The 21784-nt window shown below is 53.0% G+C and overlaps 1 protein-coding gene across 1 annotated transcript in view; it reads right to left on the bottom strand.

The window, feature by feature from the left end:
* Positions 1 to 7998: 7998 nt before the first annotated feature.
* The window catches only part of MSH5 (mutS homolog 5), an 89589-nt gene continuing 75803 nt past the window's right edge, over positions 7999 to 21784 (bottom strand). The window contains 8 exon segments of the mRNA XM_075583268.1: positions 7999 to 8196; positions 9152 to 9225; positions 11311 to 11448; positions 11763 to 11906; positions 19140 to 19150; positions 19187 to 19250; positions 20082 to 20107; positions 20110 to 20230. Of these exon segments, the coding sequence (XP_075439383.1) occupies positions 8085 to 8196; positions 9152 to 9225; positions 11311 to 11448; positions 11763 to 11906; positions 19140 to 19150; positions 19187 to 19250; positions 20082 to 20107; positions 20110 to 20230 (690 nt within the window). The 3' untranslated portion in view covers positions 7999 to 8084.

Here is a 21784-nt window from a genome sequence, read left to right as displayed (position 1 = left end):
CTGCTCGTCTCTAGCACAACTCTATTCTCTCTACTCTCTCTCTAACACACTCTATTCTCTCTGCTCTCTCTCTAACACACTCTATTCTCTCTGCTCTCTCTAACACACTCTATTCTCTCTGCTCTCTCTCTCTAACACACTCTATTCTCTCTGCTCTCTTTCCAACACACTATTATCTCTGCTCTCTCTCTCTAACACATTATTCTCTCTGCTCTCTCTCTAACACACCTATCCTCCTCTGCTCTCTCTCTCTCTAACACACTCTATTCTCTCTGCTCTCTCTCTCTAACACACTCTATTCTCTCTGCTCTCTCTAACACACTCTATTCTCTCTCTCTCTCTCTCTCTCTCTCTCTGCTGCCCTATCTCTCGCTGTCACTCTGTGCCTGGCTAGCTAGCTGTCCAACACTATTCTCTTTGAACTGTCTCTAACACTCGCACATAATCTCTCTCTGTCTCTTTCCACTTTAACCGTCTCTATTATCTCACTCTCTGATTATCTCACTCTCTGACACTCTCGCTCTGTCCGGCTAACTAGCCGTCTCTCTCACTAACACTATTCTCTCCGCACTGTCTCTAACACCCACTGCCTCCACTTCAATCTTTCTAACACTCTCTATTCTCTACCTCTGACACACACTCTCTTTCTCTCTCTGACACTCTCTCGCACTGTCTGGCTTGCTTGCTGTCTCTCTCTAACACACTGTTTTCTCTCTCTCTCCGTCTCTCTCTCTCTCTCTCTCTCTGTGTCTGGCTGTCTCTGGAACACACAGTGTTCTCTCTCTCCATCCTCTCTCCCCGTCTCTCGCTCTGTGCCTCTCCCCCTTCCTCCCTCTGTGTGTAATCTCTCTGTGATTCTTGCTAAGTCTCTGTCTGTCTCTCTCCTGTCTGTGTCTTCTGCTCCTCTCGGTGGCTTTGCGAGACTGTCACTCGCAGGGTGTCTCTTTAGACACAAGGAACTCTCTGGGACAGACACTCCTGTCACTCCCCTCCCCCTGTCCCCTCTGTCTCTTTGTTTCTCCCTCTTTGTCCTTCTCTCTCCCCTCCTCCCTCTCCTTTTGCTCACTCACCCCTTTCACCTGTCACTTTCTCCTATCTCTCTCTTTCTGTCTCTCCCTATCTCTCATTCTGTCCCCCTTACTTTACCATTTTCTCCCCCGCTCTCTCTTTCCGTCCACTTTTCCCTTTGTCTCTCCCCCTCTCCATCTTTCTCCCATTTTCCCTCTCTCTTCCACTATTCCTCTTTCCTTCTCTCCCAGTATCTTTCTCTTTCCCTCTCTTTCCATCTCGCTCTCTCCCAATATCTATCTCTCCATCTCTCTCTCACTACCCCTCTTTCCATCTCTCTCCCAATATCTATCTCTCCATCTCTCTCTCACTACCCCTCTTTCCATCTCTCTCCCAATATCTATCTCTCCATCTCTCTCTCACTATCCCTCTTTCCATCTCTCTCCCAAAATCCATCTCTCTCTCACTATTCCTCTTTCCATTTCTTTCCCAATATCTCTCTCCATCTCTCTCTCTCACTACCCCTCTTTCCATCTCTCTCCCAATATCTATCTCTCCATCTTTCTCTCACTACCCCTCTTTCCATCTCTCTGTCCCAATATCTCTCTCTCCATCTCTCTCTCACTATCCCTCTTTCCATCTCTCTCCCAATATCTCTCTCCATCTCTCTCTCACTATCCCTCTTTCCATCTCTCTCCCAAAATCCATCTCTCTCTCACTGTCCCTCTTTCCATCTCTCTCCCAATATCTATCTCTCCATCTCTCTCTCACTAACCCTCTTTCCATCTCTCTGTCCCAATATCTCTCTCTCCATCTCTCTCACTATCCCTCTTTCCATCTCTCTCCATCTCTCTCTCACTACCCTCTTTCCATCTCTCTCTCACTACCCCTCTTTCCATCTCTCTCCCAATATCTATCTCTCCATCTATCTCTCACTATCCCTCTTTCCATCTCTCTGTCCCAATATCTCTCTCTCCATCTCTCTCTCACTATCCCTCTTTCCATCTCTCTCCCAATATCTCTCTCCATCTCTCTCTCTCACTATCCCTCTTTCCATCTCTCTCCCAAAATCCATCTCTCTCTCACTGTCCCTCTTTCCATCTCTCTCCCAATATCTATCTCTCCATCTCTCTCTCACTAACCCCTCTTTCCATCTCTCTGTCCCAATATCTCTCTCTCCATCTCTCTCACTATCCCTCTTTCCATCTCTCTCCATCTCTCTCTCACTACCCCTCTTTCCATCTCTCTCTCACTACCCCTCTTTCCATCTCTCTCCCAATATCTATCTCTCCATCTATCTCTCACTATCCCTCTTTCCATCTCTCTGTCCCAATATCTCTCTCTCCATCTCTCTCTCACTATCCCTCTTCCATCTCTCTCCCAATATCTCTCTCCATCTCTCTCTCACTATCCCTCTTTCCATCTCTCTCCCAATATCTCTCTCCATCTCTCTCTCACTATCCCTCTTTCCATCTCTTTCCCAAATCTCTCTCTCCATCTCTCTCTCACTATCCCTCTTCCATCTCTCTCCCAATATCTCTCTCTCCATCTCTCTCTCACTATCCCTCATTCCATCTCTCTCCCAATATCTCTCTCTCCATCTCTCTCTCACTATCCCTCTTTCCATCTCTCTCCCAATATCTCTCTCCATCTCTCTCTCACTACCCCTCTTTCCATCTCTCTCCCAATATCTATCTCTCCATCTCTCTCTCACTATTCCTCTTTCCACTCTCTCCCAAAATCTATCTCTCCATCTCTCTCACTATTCCTCTTTCCATCTCCCTCTCCCAATATCTCTCTCTCCATCTCTCTCTCACTATCCCTCTTTCCATCTCTCTCCCAAAATCTATCTCTCTCTCACTATCCCTCTTTCCATCTCTCTCCAATATCTATCTCTCCACCTCTCTCTCACTATCCCTAATCCATCTCTCTCTCCCAATATCTCTCTCCCACAACCCCTTTCCAATTCTCTCTCCCAATATTTATCTCTCCATCTCTCTCACTATCCCTAATCCATCTCTCACTCTCCCAATATCTCTATCTCTCTCTCTCTCTCTCTCTCTCTCTCTCTCTCTCTCTCACTATCCCTAATCCATCTCTCTCTCTCTCCCCAATACCTCTCTCTCCCAATATCTCTCTCTCCATCTCTCTCTCACTATCCCTCTTTCCATCTCTCTCCCAATATCTATCTCTCCACCTCTCTCTCACTATCCCTAATCCATCTCTCTCTCCCAATATCTCTCTCCATCTCTCTCTCACTATCCCTCTTTCCACCGCTCTCTCCCCCTATATCTATCTCTCCCTCACTATCTCTCTTTCCATCTCTCTCCCAATATCTCTCTCTCCATCTCTCTCTCACTATCCCTCTTTCCATCTCTCTCCCAAAATCTATCTCTCCATCTCTCTCTCACTACCCCTCTTTCCATCTCTCTCTCCCAATATTTATCTCTCTCTCACTATCCTTAATCCGTTTCTCTCTCTCTCTCTCTCTCTCTCTCTCTCTCTCTCTCTCTCTCTCTCTCTCTCTCTCTCTCTCTCTCTCTCTCTCTCTATCCCTAATCCATCTCTCTCTCTCTCCCAATATCTCTCTCTCTCACTATCCCTAATCCATATCTCTCCCACTACCCCTCTTTCCATCTCTCTCCCAATATTTATCTCTCCATCTCTCTCTCTCACTACCCCTCTTTCCATCTCTCTCCCAATATTTATCTCTCCATCTCTCTCACTATCCCTAATCCGTTTCTCTCTCTCCCAATATCTCTCTCTCTCTCTCTCTCTCTCTCTCTCTCTCACTATCCCTAATACATCTCTCTCTCTCTCTCCCAATATCTCTTTCTCACTATCCCTAATCCATATCTCTCCCACTACCCCTCTTTCCATCTCTCTCCCAATATTTATCTCTCCATCTCTCTCTCCCACTACCCCTCTTTCCATCTCTCTCCCAATATTTATCTCTCCATCTCTCTCACTATCCCTAATCCGTTTCTCTCTCTCCCAATATCTCTCTCTCTCTCACTATCCCTAATACATCTCTCTCTTTCTCCCAATATCTCTTTCTCACTATCCCTAATCCATATCTCTCCCAATATCCCTCTTTCCATCTCTCTCCCAATATTTATCTCTCCATCTCTCTCTCTCCCACTACCCCTTTTTCCATCTCTCTCTCCCAATATTTATCTCTCCATCTCTCTCTCACCCACTACCCCTCTTTCCATCTCTCTCTCCCAATATTTATCTCTCCATCTCTCTCTCTCCCACTACCCCTTTCCATATCTCTCTCCCAATATCCCTTCTTTCCCTCCAACTATCCCTCCTTTCCCTCCCATTATCCCTCTTTCCATCTGTCTCAAACTTTCGCTCTTTCCCTCTCTCCCTTATCCCCCTCTTTGCCTCTCTCCCACTATCCCTCTTTCCATCTCTACCCTCCCACGATCCCTCTCTATCATCTCTCTCTTCCACTATCCCTCTCTCTCCCACTAACGCTCTTTCCCTCTCTACTATTGCTCTTTCCCTCTCTCCCCCACTATACCCCTATCCCCCTCTCCCACTATCCCTCTTTCCATCTCCCACTATCTCTTTATCCATCTCTGTCCCGCTATTCCTCTCACTCCCACTGTCGTTATCTTCCCCTCTCTCTCCCCCTATCGTTCTCTTTCCATCTCTCTCCCCCTATCCCCTTTTTCATGTCTCCCACTAGCCTTCTCCCATCTCTTCTACTATCCCTCCCACTAACCTCATTCCCACTATCACTTTCCCTCTCTATCATCTCTCTCTCCCTCTCTCATCTCTCCCCCACTATCCCTTCTTTCTCTCCCATTATCCCTCTTTCCATCTCTCTCTCTACAACTATCCCTCTCTCATCTCTCTCTCCCACTATCACTCTTTCCCTCTTTATACTATCGCTTTCCCCCTCTCTCTCTCTCTCTCTCTCTCTCTCTCTCTCTCTCTCTCTCACACACACACACACACACACTGTCCCCCTTTCCCTCTCTCCCACTATCCCTCTCCGTCTCTGTCCCTCTTTCTCACTATCTATCTTTCCTCCCTCTCTCTCTCTCCCACTGTCCCTCTCCTTCCCTAAATCCCTAAATTACATCACAGAAAGGCGTCTGGGACCTTTCACCATGCTACGCTGACACCGTTTAGCTAGTGGCTTTTTGCCCCCAAGGTAATGTATACCCTAAACCCCTAACCTTGACCCCTTACCCCATAACCTTACCCCTTACTCCCTAACCTGAACTCCTTACCCCCTAACATTGCCCCTTACCCTAACCTTATCTTAACCCCCTAACCTTACCCTAACCCCTTACACTAACCCAAACTCCTTACCCTAACCCCCAACCTTATCCTTACCTTAACCCATTACCCTAACTTTATCCTAACCAACTAACCTTATCCTTTACCCGAACCTGAACTCCTTACCCTAACCCCTTAACCGTACCCTCTAACCTTACCTCTTACCCATACCCCCTACCTTACCCCTAACCTTACCAGTTACTCCCTAACCTTACCCCTTACCCAAACCCCCTAACCGTAACGCCTTACCCTAACCCCCAACCTTATCCTAACCTTAACCCATTACCCTAACTTTATCCAAACCAACTAACCTTATCCTTTACCCGAACCTGAACTCCTTACCCTAACCTTATCCTAACCCCCTAACCTTACCCTAACTCCTTACCCTAACCCCCAACCTTATCCTAACCTTAACCCATTACCCTAACCTTATCCTAACCAACTAACCTTATCCTTTACCCTAACCCGAACTCCTTACCTTAACCCCTTAACCTTACCTCTTACCCATACCCCCTACCTTACCCCTAACCTTACCACTTACTATCTAACCTTACCCCTTACCCTAACCCTCTAACCGTAACGCCTTACAATAACCCCCTAAACTTACCCCTTACCCTAACTTGACCTTATCCCCCTAACCTTACCATAACTCCTTACCCTAACTCCCTAACCTTACCCTTGCCCCCAAACCTTAACTCCTTACCCTAACTCCCTAACCTTACCATAGCCCCCAAACCTTAATTCCTTACCCTAACTCCCTAACCTTACCATAGCGCCCAAACCTTAACTCCTTACCCTTGCCCCCAAACCTTAATTCCTTACCCTAACTCCCTAACCTTACCCTAGCCCCCAAACCTTAACTCCTTACCCTAACTCCCAAACCTTACCCTAGCCCCCAAACCTTAACTCCTTACCCTAACTCCCTAACCTTACCCTAGCCCCCAAACCTTAACTCCTTACCCTAACTCCCTAACCTTACCCTAGTCCCCAAACCTTAACTCCTTACCCTAACTCCCTAACCTTACCCTTGCCCCCAAACCTTAACTCCTCACCTTAAAGTTATCCCCTAATGCTAACGCTAACCGCTTACCTTAGGGGCAAGGCGGCCGGTGGCTGATTGTCCTGGGTGGCTGAACGGCAGCAGCGGAGTGGCAGCGGTGTGTCCCATTCCACACACGGGACAGCCGCACAGCAGAGACGCAGCACACCCGCCCCGGCAGCACACCCGCCCCGGCAGCACACCCGCCCCGGCAGCACACCCGCCCCGGCAGCACACCCGCCCCGGCAGCACACCCGCCCCGGCAGCACACCCGCCCCGGCAGCCCACCCGCCCCGGCAGCCCACCCGCCCTGGCAGCCCACCCGCCCCGGCAGCACACCCGCCCCGGCAGCCCACCCGCCCCGGCAGCCCACCCGCCCCGGCAGCCCACCACGGGAAACTACGACATCCATTCCACGGGATCATTTAATAGGGTTATTTTATTGAGGTTACCCCCGGAGTAATGTTATTTGAATTTGCTCTTATTTGATGCTTCTCCGCGGTTTATTTGTTGAAGATCACGTTGGCTGTTTTTTTTTGCCGATCTATTAAGCGCCGTGTTTTATCCCCCCGAATAAATGAGGCCAGGTAAACCGAAATGAACGCCTACTTCGTGACCCCGCTGGGCGTCAACCGGCCTTAGAGTCAAACCTTTTGATAAGATGTCTTCTCTTCTTGGGCTCCTGGAAGCCTGCAGCAGTTTCCGGGACGAAGTGAAGCGGTTTAGAATGCGCAGGGAAACTTGCCGTGTGGACACTCTACAGCAGGCTTTTGGGGCCTTGTTAAGAAAAATGTTTAAACCATAACAGCTAGGAGTTGCGGAAGTTGGCAAGCTGCTCACTTTCCTTACAGGGCATTGTATTTGTGTGTGTTTTGTGTGTGTGGGGGGTTGCGTTGTAGTACACACTCCTCCTTCAGGGACGTACACAGCTATCTCTCGTGTTCTGTCCCTGGGCCTGGGAAAAGTTGCATTTGGTTACATGTGAGATAATCTCCGGGTTTATAGTGTGAGATTTATTAACCCTTATTATGCCAACTAATTGACTGCCAGGTCGGCTCCCGGCAGTCCCCTCTGTGGTTATACACGGAGAGTAGCGTGGCGAGTATTCAATTGTCAGCTCTTGGGCCCCCCCGGGGATGTTTTTGTCTTTTTATTCTTCTGTGTACAGAGGGACACACACGGAGCTGCGTGTCTCTCTGCTAATCTGTCACACAAAGGGGCACAAAGGGAACAGACGGCGTCAGCAGAACCAGAATTCCATATTCAGCCAGCCCGTGACACTGTCATTCATGGGTGACAAGGGCCAGTCCCACGTAGGGGCAAAGTGACCTAATGACAGGGACGTGTTTAATGGGTTAAAGGGCCAGTCCCACGTAGGGGCAAAGTGACCTAATGACAGGGACGTGTTTAATGGGTTAAAGGGTCAGTCCCATGTAGGGGCAAAGTGACCTAATGACAGGGACGTGTTTAATGGGTTAAAGGGTCAGTCCCACGTAGGGGCAAAGTGACCTAATGACAGGGACGTCCCTCTTCAGGGAAGTGATATGTAAGAGGATGATGCTACTGAAGTGTATGGGGATAGCTGGTGTGGCCATGAGGTTGAGTATGATAAAGGATATACAGCTTATATTTGGGTTATAGATGGAATACAGGAGTTTGCATTAACATAACCATTTAATGGGTTTGACATTGAACTCAAAGTGTACATAAGGTGGCAGATACTATGGGGGGTGGGTGCTGGTTATAGGATGGAGGAGGAGGATGGTAGGACCTCGCTGGTCATGAATTTTTGCAGATCGAGCTGAGGATCCTGTAGGTCCAGACTCAGGAACCGGGAGGCCAGCTTCTGACATCTGAGGAGAGGAGGAGAGAGATACACGGAGAATGAGCAAGATGGGGAGGGAGGAGAGAGAGGAGAGAGAGGAGAGGGGAAGGGAGAGAGATACAAGGAGAAAAAGAAAGATGGGGGAGGGAGAGAGAGAGATACAAGGAGAAAGAGCAAGATGGGGGAGGGAGAGAGGGAGTGAGAGAGATACAAGGAGAAAGAGCAAGATGGGGAGGGAGGAGAGAGAAGGAGAGGGGAAGGGAGAGAGATACACGGAGAATGAGCAAGATGGGGGAGGGAAAGAGAAGGAGAGAGGGTGTGAGAGAGATACAAGGAGAATGAGCAAGATGGGGGAGGGAGAGAGGAGAGAGAAGGAGAGAGGAGCGGGGAGATATAAGGAGAAAAAGAAAGATGGGGAAGAGAGAGGAAGGGAAAGATACAATGAGAAAGAGCAAGATGGGGAAGAGAGAAGAGGAGGATTGGGGGAAAGCAATGTGTGAGAGGGGAAGGAGAGAAATGGGGGAGTGTAGGGTGAAGGCTGAGGAGGGGATGGGAAGGGAGGGATGGGGTAATGAGAGAGGGAGAAAGGAGAGATAGGGGAGAGAGAGCAAGAAAGAGGAGGTAGCGAGGGAGGACAGGTAGAGGAGACAAAAAAGAGAGATATAGAGGTGCGGGGGACAGAGAGAGGAGATAGAGGAGGGATGGAGGAAGCTACAGATAAGGGGAGAGAGAAATACAAGGAAAAAGAGCAAGAGGGGGCAAAAGCGAGGAGGAGGATTGGGGACAAGCAATGTGTGATAGAGGGACAGAGAGGGGGGGATAGTGAGGGAGAGAGAAAGAGAGGAGGGAGATGGGGGTCAGAGAGAGGAGAGAAATAGAGGAGGGAGAGAGAAATAGCAAGATGGGGGAGAAAGGGAGGATTGGGGGATACGCAATGTGTGTGAGAGTCAGTGACAGGGAGCAAAGCTCTGCAGCCCTCTCACCTCTCCATCCTGCTCTGATTGGCTACCTGGTCCTGGCACTGAATGGGCTGACCGCTCAGGAACAGCTCCGACACCTCAAGGGCAAAGGACAGGGGTCAGCAAGAGGCAAGGTGAGGGTCTGACGAGGTTATATAGGGGCTGTGGGGGAGAGGTCAGTGAGGGACAGTGGTGAGGTGACAAGGCGGTGTGAGGTCAGGGGTGACACAGGACTTGGTGACAGAGGCATGAGTAGGGAGTGTGCAGGAGGGATCTAAGGTCAGAGGTCACACAGTATCTGTGATGGTGGGGGTAGCCAACCTTCAGAATAAAGGTGAAGCCCGGCTGGTTACCCCTAAAGACCGTGGGGTTCAGGATGTCTGCATAGAGATATGGGATCAAAGAGAAAGGAAGCCGAGAGATGTCGGGCCATTTGGTGAGCGGGGAAGGGCGGAGAACCAGGTCCAGAGACAAAGACTCCCCGCGGGGGGAGACTCTTTGTTCTCCCAGACCTGGTGGAGCCTGCACAGCGGGAGGCATGGGGCTGGGCGGGGGAAGCCGCTGCTCGTAGGCACGGTTCCCAATTTCCAGGTCGAATTTCCCCGCTCACCGGCTACCTGAGCCCCTCGATACTCCCCCTCCTCTGATGCGTGCAGCAAGCCGAGCCCCCCGGCTTGTGATTGGCTGCTGCAGCTGCGATCCATTCTCCGGTTGGCTGCCAGTCCCTCTACCATTTTGAAGATAGGACCACTAGGTCCATATAAGGGGACTGGCTGCCCGATCGGAGAACCAGGCTATCTTGGGACTTGGTCCGGTGAAGCGCTGGTGGGATTTCAAAAGTGCTTGGCTCTGAATAGCAAAGCACTCGGCACGGCGTTGCCGGAGAAGCCTGGTTCAGCGGAGGACAAGTTCTCAGATCGCGGCCAAGTTCTAACTTTTCACCCAAGTCGCGGTCAGCCGGGCAAACCAGGTTATCTCTCCCGGAGACAGTACCGTGGTGTTCCTGGCTGTGGAGCGGGCAGGGGTAAGCCTTCCTGAAGCCGGCGCCCTGCACGTAGTGAGGCTAGGGGCTCCCCCCAGACAAGTGTGTATAACCTGTATTGTGTCTTTCGTTGTGTGTCTGCGGGTCTCACCAGAATAAACCCCATTTTATTCCACTACCTTGTCCTGCCTGGTGACATGATCCCGGAAGGTAAAGGTGTGAAAAGGACTGGTGCCCGGTGACAGTGTCACAGTGGGGGGAGGCCAAAGGTCACAAGGTGTCAAAGTGGGGGAGGCAAAAGGTCACAAGGTGTAACAGTGAGGGTAGGCTAAAGGTCACAAGGTGTCACAGTGGGGTGAGGCTAAAGGTCACAAGGTGTCACAGTGGGGGGAGGCTAAAGGTCACAAGGTGTCACAATTAGGGGAGGCCAAAGGTCACAAGGTGTCACAGTGGGGGGAGGCTAAAGGTCACAAGGTGTCACAGTGGGGGGAGGCTAAAGGTCACAAGGTGTAACAGTGAGGGGAGGCCAAAGGTCACATGGTGTCACAGTGGGGGAGGGGGGAGGCCAAGGTCACAAGGTGTCACAGTGGGGGGGGGCACAGTTCACAAGGTGTAACAGTGGGGGGGGGCACAGAACACAAGGTGTCACAGTGGGGGGGGCACAGTTCACAAGGTGTCACAGTGGGGGGGGGGCACAGTTCACAAGGTGTCACAGTGGGGGGGGGCACAGTTCACAAGGTGTCACAGTGGGGGAGGGGGGCACAGTACACAAGGTGTCACAGTGGGGGAGGGGGGCACAGTTCACAAGGTGTCACAGTGGGGGAATCACAGGTAAAAAGATGTCACAGTCAACGTGTCACAGTCGGGGGGGGGGGGCACAGGAGTGTAAGGCTGCGTTTATAGTGCGCGCAAACAAAATACAGGAGCTCTATCGGGCCGGCCACAGTTTGCGCGAGGAAGAGCGACCGCGCACCAGAACTTTCAAGCGACAAATGATGCTGTTTTGTCGCGCGACGGCCGCGTCACGTGAGCATTTCAGCCAATGAGGGCGAACCAGCCTGGTGACGTCACGGCCGCGCCTCCCCCATGAAAGTTCACGGATCGCTCGGGGGCGACAGGCGCGCACGCCACGATGGGCGCAGCCTAAGACACCGAGGTCACCGACGTGTGCTAGAGGTCAGAGTTGAGAGGTCAGCCTCACCTCCACCCCCCTCTTGATGACATTTTCCGGCACCCCCGCCATGGCGGCGACCCTGGCCGCGTGGCTCGTCCCGGAGACCCCCAACTTCAGCTGGTAAAACAGGATCAGCTCCTCCCCATCCAGACACCACTCCAGGGTCTGCGAGAGAGTGACGCCAAGTATCACACCTCCGCTCCTCTCTATTAGTTACACAGCGTGCAGCCACCTCTGGGGTGGGATCCTGAGTGATATATTGTATTTATACAGCACCTCTCTATTACAGTTATACAGCGTGCAGCCACCTCTGGGGTGTGATCCTGAGTGATATATTGTATTTATACAGCGTCTCTCTATTACAGTTATACAGCGTGCAGCCACCTCTGGGGTGTGATCCTGAGTGATATATTGTATTTATACAGCGTCTCTCTATTACAGTTACACAGCGTGCAGCCACCTCTGGGGTGGGATCTCACCAGGTATTGCAGTAGGGGGGTGTCAGGGAGCAGTCTGAGCGGCACCAGACTGTGGAAATTGGTGGACAGGAAAATGTGAGGGCAGCGAGATCCAAGATTTATCCAGTGCCTGAGAACAGCGGCTAACAGGGAGAGACCGTCCACCTGCAGTGACACAGACAGAAGGGAGCGATGAGCCTGTCCCTCCCCCCGCAGGGTGACACAGTGACACAGACAGAAGGGAGCGATGAGCCTGTCCCTCCCCCCGCAGGGTGACACAGTGACACAGACAGAAGGAAGCTATGAGTCTGTCCCCCCCCCGCAGGGTGACACAGTGACACAGACAGAAGGGAGTTATGAGCCTGTCCCTCCCCTCGCAGGGTGACACAGTGACACAGACAGAAGGGAGCTATGAGCCTGTCCCTCCCCCCGCAGGGTGACACAGTGACACAGACAGAAGGGAGCGATGAGCCTGTCCCTCCCCCCGCAGGGTGACACCGTGACACAGACAGAAGGGAGCTATGAGCCTGTCCCTCCCCCCTCAGGGTGACACAGTGACACAGACAGAAGGGAGCTATGAGTCTGTCCCTCCCCCGCAGGGTGACACAGTGACACAGACAGAAGGGAGCTATGAGTCTGTCCCTCCCCCCGCAGGGTGACACAGTGACACAGACAGAAGGGAGCGATGAGCCTGTCCCTCCCCCCGCAGGGTGACACAGTGACACAGACAGAAGGAAGCTATGAGTCTGTCCCCCCCCCGCAGGGTGACACAGTGACACAGACAGAAGGGAGTTATGAGCCTGTCCCTCCCCTCGCAGGGTGACACAGTGACACAGACAGAAGGGAGCTATGAGCCTGTCCCTCCCCCCGCAGGGTGACACAGTGACACAGACAGAAGGGAGCGATGAGCCTGTCCCTCCCCCCGCAGGGTGACACAGTGACACAGACAGAAGGGAGCTATGAGTCTGTCCCTCCCCCGCAGGGTGACACAGTGACACAGACAGAAGGAGCTATGAGACTGTCCCTCCCCCGCAGGGTGACACAGTGACACAGACAGAGGGAGCTATGAGTCTGTCCCTCCCCCGCAGGGTGACACAGTGACACAGACAGAAGGGAGCTTTGAGCCTGTCCCTCCCCCCGCAGGGTGACACAGACAGAAGGGAGCTATGTGTCTGTCCCTCCCCCGCAGGGTGACAGACAGAAGGGAGCTATGAGCCTGTCCCTCCCCCCGCTGGGTGACACAGACAGAAGGGAGCTCTGAGTCTGTCCCTCCCCCCGCAGGGTGACACAGACAGAAGAGAGCTATGAGTCTGCCCCCCCCCACCCCCCCGCAGGGTGACAAAGACAGAAGGGAGCTATGAGCCTGTCCCTCCCCCCGCATGGTGACACAGACAGAAGAGAGCTATGAGTCTGCCCCCCCCCCTGCAGGGTGACACAGACAGAAGGGAGCTATGTGTCTGTCCCCCCCCCCCCTGCAGGGTGACACAGACAGAAGGGAGCTGTGAGCCTGTCCTCCCCCGCAGGGTGACACAGTGACACAGACAGAAGGGAGCTATGAGTCTGTCCCCCCCCGCCCCCCCGCAGGGTGACACAGTGACACAGACAGGGAGCTATGAGTCTGTGTCACAGGCGACCAGTTATTTACACCTTTTTACCGGGATCATTTACTGAGCAAAACAAGATAGTAAAACAAATTGTCATTTATTCCATAGAAACAGAGACGTACACACAGTGGATTACAAAATACAAGAGACGACACACTTACTGGGGGTCTGGGCTAAAAAACTAGACTTTCCTACTGTAGGTGAAATAAGAGGTAAAACAAAGTCTTTAGGTTGACCGGGACTTGCCCCAAATGTCCTGGAACTCAAATCGGCATGAAGTTCCTGACGACCCCGCTGTATCTGCTCCGGAGATGCCAAAATCCCTTGACCGGGAGATAGTACCAAACGTCCTGGTACTCTTTTCGGCTTAAACTCCCAGCCGCGACCGGTACGTTCTATTCTCAGAACTTGGCTCCGAAAAGTGGGACTTCGAACATGTCTCACCTTGAAGTTTCTGAAACCGCCTCTCTGGTATTTCTCTCGGAGCACCTTTTGGCGATTTCAAATTTGCCGCTGCTGTCTTCGCGCTTAGAAACATGTGAAACCGTCACACCTCCCCCCCTCAAGATGAAGGCTCGGTGGCGCTCACCACGCCCGGTGGCTCCACCAGCCTGGCACTTCTTGAGGACTTTGGCTCGCAGGGATGGTCCTGTCGGGAGAGTCCATCAGCATTGCCGTGCTCTCTGCCTTTCTTGTGCCGGATAGAAAAGTCAAACTCTTGCATGGGCAAGACTCCATCGAAGCAGTTTGCCATTCTCCCCCGACACCCTTTGTTGCCAAATTAGTGGGCTGTGGTCCGTGATCACTGTGAATGCCCTGCCATACAAATAGGGCCGCAGTTTCTTCAGAGCCCAAGCAATGGCCAGGCATTCCTTTTCAATGGCGGCAAAAGCCACTTCTCTGGGCAGCAGTTTCCTGCTCAAGTAAACCACGGGATGCTCACCCCCCTCCTCGCCCACCTGGCTGAGTACAGCCCCGATTCCATAGTCCGTGGCAGCGGTCTACACAAGAAACTTCTTAGTGTAGTCTGGTGCAGCCAGGATAGGAGCACTAGCCAGTGCTGTCTTCAGTGCCTGGAAAGCCCTTTCACAGGCAGGAGACCAGGCTACCATAACCGGGAGTCGCTTCCGAGTCAATTCAGTCAGGGGTTTAGCAATGGCACTATACTGAGGGACAAACTTCCTAGCCTGCGGTGCCTAAATAAGCCATGACCTGCTTTTTGGTCTGAGGTACCGACCACTGCACTATAGCTTCCACCTTAGCTGGTTCTGGCTTAAGGTGCCCCCCCTCCCCCCACTCTGTGCCCTAGGTACAACACTTCTGCCATACCCACCAGACACTTTGCAGGCTTCAGTCTCAGCCCTGCTTCCCCGATCCTATCCAGCACCGCAGCTACAGGCACTAAATGTGAGTCCCACAAAGTACTGAACACAGATATGCCTTTGCAAAACTTTGCATCCCTTCCAGCAACCTATTGACCAGGCGTTGGAAGGTAGCCGGGGCATTCTTCATCCCGAATGGCATCACCAAAAATTCATAGAGGCCGCTTGGAGTGATGAAGGCTGACTTCTCCCCAGCCTCCTGGGTCAGAGGAATTTGCCAATACCCTTTGGACAAATCCATGGTGGTCAGATACTTTGCCCCCGCGAGCTCATCTAACAGCTCGTCCATGCGGGGCATAGGATAAGCATCTGACACCGTCCCAGCGTTGAGCTGCTGGTAGTCCACACAGAACCGAGTGGTTCCGTCCTTCTTAGGTACCAGGACTACCAGACAAGCCCAAGGGCTCTGAGATGGTACAATTACCCCTAGGGCCAGCATCTCTTCCACTTCCTTCTCTATGCTACTTTTCACCTCTGCTGATACGCGATAGGCAATCTTATGCAGAGGTCTCTGATCACCTGTAAGCACTGGGTGACCTGTAATGTGTGTCCTGTCCGACTTGTCCGTGAACAGGTCCCTATGCTGCTCTAGCATGGCCTTTGCTTGCACTCTCTGTTGTGCACTGAGCTGAGACTCTATCTCTACCTGCTCTACATAGCCCCCCCTGGAGGTCAGGCAGAGCATTGCTCGCCGGGTACCCCATCGGTGGGCTACAAATTGCCAACACTGATGCCACTCTCTGTTTAAAATATTCCTTAAGCATATTGATAGATAGGTCCGATTTCTACCTGTCTCCCCATCTAACTGTACAACATAGTTGCACTCATTCATCTTTCTGAGTACCGTGTACGGTCCAGACCAGGCAGCCATTCATTTGTTCTGTCGAGTGGGCTTCAGAACAAGAACTTGCTGTCCTGGGATGAATGTTCTGCTACGGGTATTCTGGTCATACAAAGTCTTCTGCTGGGTCTGAGCCTCTCTGAGATTAGCCTGTGCCAACCCCATAAGCATTTCTAACCAGTCTCTGAGATCTACCACATACTGAAGCACAGAAGCATCAGTATTGATAGTCTCCCCTTCCCATCCCTCACGGAATAAGTCAAGAGGTCCCCGTACCCTTTGACCGTATAGCAGCTCGAAGGGAGAGAATCCAGTAGATTCCTGTGGTACCTCTCGGTATGCAAACAGCAAATGCTGTAGGTGAATCTCCCAGTCTTTTCCCTCAGCCTCTAGAAAAGCTTGCAGCATCTGCTTCAGGGTACCATTGAACCTCTCACATAGACCATTTGTCTGAGGGTGGTAAGGGGTTGTGCGCTGGTGCTTCACCCCACACGCATCCCAGAGACACTGTAACAATTCACTCAAGAACTGCGAGCCTTGGTCAGTCAGAATCTCACTAGGGAAACCTACTCTAGTGAATATGACTATCAATGCTTTAGCGAATACCCTAGCGTCGATCGTGGATAGTGCTACAGCCTCAGGGTACCTGGTGGCAAAGTCCACCACCGTGAGCATATAGCATTTGCCAGACCAACTGGGGATCATGAGGGGTCACACTATGTCCTTAGCTACCCTCTGAAAGGGTTCCCCGATTACCGGTAGTGGGTTCAGGGGTACCTTCACACAATCACCCGCCTTACCTACTCGCTGGCAGGCATCACCAGAGTGGCAGAACTCTGCCACTACCCCCGACGTCCACGGCCAGTAGTAACGCTGCAACAGCCGGGCTCTCGTCCGAGTGACACCCTGATGCCCTGATAGTGGTATGGAGAGGGCTACCTGTTACAGTTGCTGCCTATACTCCCTCTGTACCACCAACTGTCTTCTACCTGTCCAACCCCTATCTGGAACAGTAGACCCCTGCTCTCTATACAAGAGCCCACGGTGCCATAAGATCCGACCTGACCCACTGTCCGAGGCAGACTTGGACACCCGGAGTCTCATGCCCTCCAAGCTGGGATCAGACCTCACTGCTTCCCTAAACTGTGCCCCTAATTCTGGCCACCCAATCTTAGTCTCTATGTCAGGTGGAAGGGGAACAGGTAAAGAGGGAGATAAGTCAGAACCTTGTCGCGACTCCGACCTTGCTGACCTGCCTGGTCTCCTGATGGACCCCTGGAACTGTTGGTCCCAAATTCAGGGGGACGGCGAAATCCTCAGGTTCAAATCCTTTGCTCTGGCTCCTAGTAAATTGCTGCAACAGGTGCCAAATAGCCAAGTAACGTGCCCAAGGTCATTACCGAGGAGCACCTCAGTATCTGACCCGGGCAATACCCCCACTTCCCTCATGCCACGTCTGGCACCCCAATCAAGAAAGACCCGGGCAACCTGGATGGACCGCTGTCCTCCGTCTGGCATGGTCACCTGCATCCCGGTGCCCGGCAGCAGATCATCTGAGCGGACCATATCAGGTCGGACCAGGGTAACAGTGGCACCGGAGTCGAGCAAGCCGGCTGGCTGCGTGGCGATCTCCGATGGTCACTTGGCGCAAATGCTTTTGCCGGACATCGTTGGATTGCAACCGGACTGGTGCAATTTGATGTCCCCCCCGTCTCCACGGCTGTGTCACAGGCTGCAGGTGTATCATCTTCCGTCGGCGTCCCTCGCGGGTTTCGGCTGCACTCTGCTCCTCTGTGTGTGCCCTTCGCACGCTGCCGACCGGCTTTGCAGCTGGAGAGCGTTGGCCCTGATGGGGACTTCCGGACTTTGGACAGTCCGGCTTGATGTGACCAGTCTTGTTGCACTGATAGCACCTCCGCTCGTGCTTAATCTCTGCAGGTTTGGGTGCACTTCCATCTGCTGCAGTCTTAGCCTTCCATTGCGGAGTGCTCCGGGCCGCCCTGGCTGGGGCGGCCGCGTCTGGGGCAGTCCCTTTCTTGCGGATCAGTGCTCAGCTGGTGACAAATTCATCAGCCTTGTTAGCAGCATCCACACAAGTCTTTTGTTTACGGTCAAAGACCCATTCTCTTAAGTCCGGTGGACATTGCGGCATATATTGTTCCTTGAAAAAGAGATCCAGCAAACGGTGGAACTTTGTGGCACCACATCCCTCCACCTACTGTGTCCCACGCAACGCCATGCGAGACGCAAAGCGCATGTAGTATTCCCGGTGGCGTTTCTCCTCCGTCCTAAACATGCGTCTGTAAGCTTCTGGGGCGAGGGCATGCTGACTCAATAGCAGGGCATTCACAAGGTGGTTGCCATCCGCCATCGGATTCTAACAGGGGCATGTGCCAACCTGGCACCTCTGCCACTTGTCAGTCAGAAGCCACCCGCTGAGTTAGGCTCCTCACAGTCTGACTTGGGGCAAATGGTGGTCCGATGACTTCCATTCATCCCAGGGCGTGGGTACTTGAGCAAAACTCTGGTGCCCAAATTACTTTCACACCATGGCAACCTCTGAGACTTTCATGTCCGGGACCCGAGCAGACTTGATGGCACCAGGCTTGGTAGCCACATGGTCTCTCGGAATCGCGGACTTGGAAGTCCCCAGCTCATATTACTGTGCACAAGCATGCAGTATGTACTATTAAAACATTATGAAACCAAATATATTTTTCCCATATTTTTTATAAGTCCCAAAGTAGAATGAAAAAACGCGTACAGTAGGTTCATTCCCGGGGCTGTGTCTCAATCCCTCTGAAAACCGGACTTGGGTTTCATAAAAACCCTCACAACCTCATAGAACCTCTATCCTGGTTCTGGGGAATCGGGAATTGAACTGGGGATCCCTCTATTACTGGGGGGGGGGGGGTGACCCTGGTACTGTTCTGGTGATACTTTACACCCCTATGCCCCGCTTACCTTTCTGGTATGTGCTGAAGCAGGGAGTCCTAGCGATGAGTCGCAAAAGCGTTTCCAGAGCAGGATTTTGACCGGAGCCTTGTGCATACATGTTTCCGGGCTGCCTGACCTGACTCATGGGTACATTATTGGGGCGCCCAGCAACTCTGGCACAATCTGATAAGACTTTCTCCCCTAAAATCCCCCCTGAAACTCAAAGCCCAGCAATCCCTGTTTCCTGGCACCCATGGAAAGGTAAAACCCATATAAATTCTTTAATGTCGCCCAATCACATACATTGTAGATACAATAACTGGGTTCAAGAGCTGACACTCTAAAACCTCAAATATGGATCAGAGGTAACCAGCCGGGCATAATACCTTTATTGATGACCTGGTTACCCCTCACCGTCACAGTCTGTCCCTCCCCCGCAGGGAGCCACACGGTGACACAGTCTGTCCCTCCCCGCAGGGTGATACGGTGACACAGTCTGTCCCTCCCCCGCAGGGTGATACGGTGACACAGTCTGTGCCAACCCCCGCAGGGTGACACGTGACACAGTCTGTCCCTCCCCCGCAGGGTGACACGGTGGCACAGTCTGTCCCTCCCCGCAGGGTGACACGGTGACACAGTCTGTCCCTCCCCCACAGGGTGACCTCTCTTACCGTATGGTACCTTTGCCAAATTCATCTATTAATATCAGTGACTTCTCAGTCGCATTATTCACAGCTTTAGCCACCTACAGAGAGACAAACAGAGTCTGGCACCTCTAAGGCTGGCACGGGGGATATACAGAGCCTGGCACCTCTAGGGCTGGCACGGGGGATATACAGAGCCTGGCACCTCTAAGGCTGGCACGGGGGGATATACAGAGTCTGGCACCTCTAAGGCTGGCACGGGGGGATATACAGAGCCTGGCACCTCTAAGGCTGGCACGGGGGGATATACAGAGCCTGGCACATGTAGGCAGGCACAGGGGGTATACAGAGCCTGGCACCTCTAAGGCTGGCACGAGGGGTATACAGAGCCTGGCACGGGGGGTATACAGAGCCTGGCACATGTAGGGCAGGCACAGGCGGAGATACAGAGCCTGGCACCTCTAAGACTTGCACCGGGGGATAAACAGAGCCTTGCACCTCTAAGGCTGGCACCGGGGGATATACAGAGCCTGGCACCTCTAAGGCTGGCACGGGGGCATATACAGAGCCTGGCATAGGGGAGATACAGAGCCTGGCACATGTAAGGCTGGCACAGGGGATATACAGAGCCTGGCACCTCTAGGGCTGGAACAGGGGGATATACAGAGCCTGGCACCTCTAGGACTGGCACAGGGGATATACAGAGCCTGGCACCTCTAGGACTGCACAGGGGATATACAGAGCCTGGCACCTCTAGGGCTGGAACAGGGGGATATACAGAGCCTGGCATCTCTAGGGCTGGAACAGGGGGATATACAGAGCCTGGCACCTCTAGGACTGGTGCAGGGGGATATATGGGATATATGCAGAGTCTGGCACCTCTTGGACAGGCACAAGGGAGATAACACCCGGCATGTCAATGACTAGCACACCTGGTTCAAGTCGATCATGAAGGTGACAGGCCGAGGGACACAGACTCCCGGGTCTGAATACGAGTGAAGATCCCGTCAATGGGACCAATCTCAGCATGAGAGGCCGGAACAAAACTCCCAATCATGGACATGAAGGCGATGAGACCAACCTGAGAGGGGGGTGAAGGGGGGGGGAGAGAGGGGAGGGAGGGGGAGAAAGAGGGAGGGAGGGGGAGAAGAGGGGAGGAGGGGGAGAAAGAGGGGAGGGAGGGGGAGGGAGAAGAGGGGAGGGGAGGGGGGGGAGAAAGAGGGGAGGGAGGGGCGGAGAAAGGGGGAGGGAGGGGGGAGAGAAAAAGGGAGGGAGGGGGGGGGAAAAGAGGGGAGGGAGGGGGGGAGAAAGAGGGATGGAGGGGGGGGGGAGAAAGAGGGGAGGGAGGGGGGAGAAAGAGGGGAGGGGGGATAGAAAGAGGGGAGGGAGGGGGGGGGGGAGAAAGAGGAGGGGTTGAGAGAGAGGGGAGGGATGGGGGGAGAAAGAGGGGAGGGAGGGGGTGAGAGGGGAGGGAGGGGGAGAGAGAGTGAAGGGGGAGAGATATGGGAGGGAGCGGAGTAGAGCGGGGAGGAGGAGAGAGATGGGAGGGGGAAGAGAGAGGGTAGGAGAAGTGTGAGAGAGAGGGGGGGAAGAGAAAGAGAGGGAAAGAAGAGAAAGAGAGGGAGGGAAGAGAAAGAGAGGGAGGGAAGAGAAGAGATGGAGGGGAGAGAAACACAGGGAGAAAAAACATGAGGTGGAGGAAAGGGGGAAATGAAGAGATGGAAGAAAGAGATAGAGCGCGGATACAGCAGGGGGAGAAAGAGACAGTGCTCGGAGAGAGCAGGGGGAGAAAGAAAGAAAGACATGGAGGAAAACAGGGACATGGGAGAGGGGGGAGGAGGAAAGAGAGACATGGGGAGATGGGGGAGAGAGGAAAGAGAGACACGGGGAGATGGGGGAGGGAGGAAAGAGAGACATGGGGAGAGGGGGGAGGGAGGAAGAGAGACATGGGGAGGGAGGAAAGAGAGATGGGGAGAGGGGGAGGGAGAAAGAGAGACATGGGAGAGGGGGAGGAGGAAAGAGAGACATGGGAGAGGGGGAGAGAGGAAGAGACATGGGAGAGGGGAGGAGAAAGAGAGACATGGGGAGATGGGGGAGAGAGGAAAGAGAGACATGGTGAGATGGGGGAGGGAGAAAAGAGACACGGGGAGAGGGGGACGGAGAAAGAGAGACATGGCGAGATGGGGGAGAGAGGAGAAAGAGACATGGGAGAGGGGGGAGGGAGGAAAGAGAGACATGGGGAGGGGGAGGAGATGAGACATGGGAGATGGGGAGAGAGGAAAGAGAGACATGGGGAGATGGGGGAGGGAGAAAAGAGAGACATGGGGAGATGGGGGAGAGAGGAAAGAGAGACATGGGGAGATGGGGGAGGGAGAAAAGAGAGACATGGGGAGAGGGGGAGGAGAGAAAAGAGAGACATGGGAGAGGGGGGAGGGAGAAAGAGAGACATGGGAGAGGGGAGGAGAAAATAGAGACATGGGGAGAGGGGGAGAGAGGAAAGAGAGACATGGGGAGAGGGGGGAGGGAGGAAAGAGAGACATGGGGAGATGGGGAGAGAGGAAAGAGAGACATGGGGAGAGGGGGGAGGGAGGAAAGAGAGACATGGGAGAGGGGGGAGAGAGGAAAGAGAGACATG

Source organism: Ascaphus truei, unplaced genomic scaffold, assembly GCF_040206685.1.
Source record: "Ascaphus truei isolate aAscTru1 unplaced genomic scaffold, aAscTru1.hap1 HAP1_SCAFFOLD_306, whole genome shotgun sequence".
NCBI classification, from domain to species: domain Eukaryota; kingdom Metazoa; phylum Chordata; class Amphibia; order Anura; family Ascaphidae; genus Ascaphus; species Ascaphus truei.
Note: the sequence above shows the minus strand (reverse complement) of the source record. Positions and strands in the feature narration are given on the sequence as shown.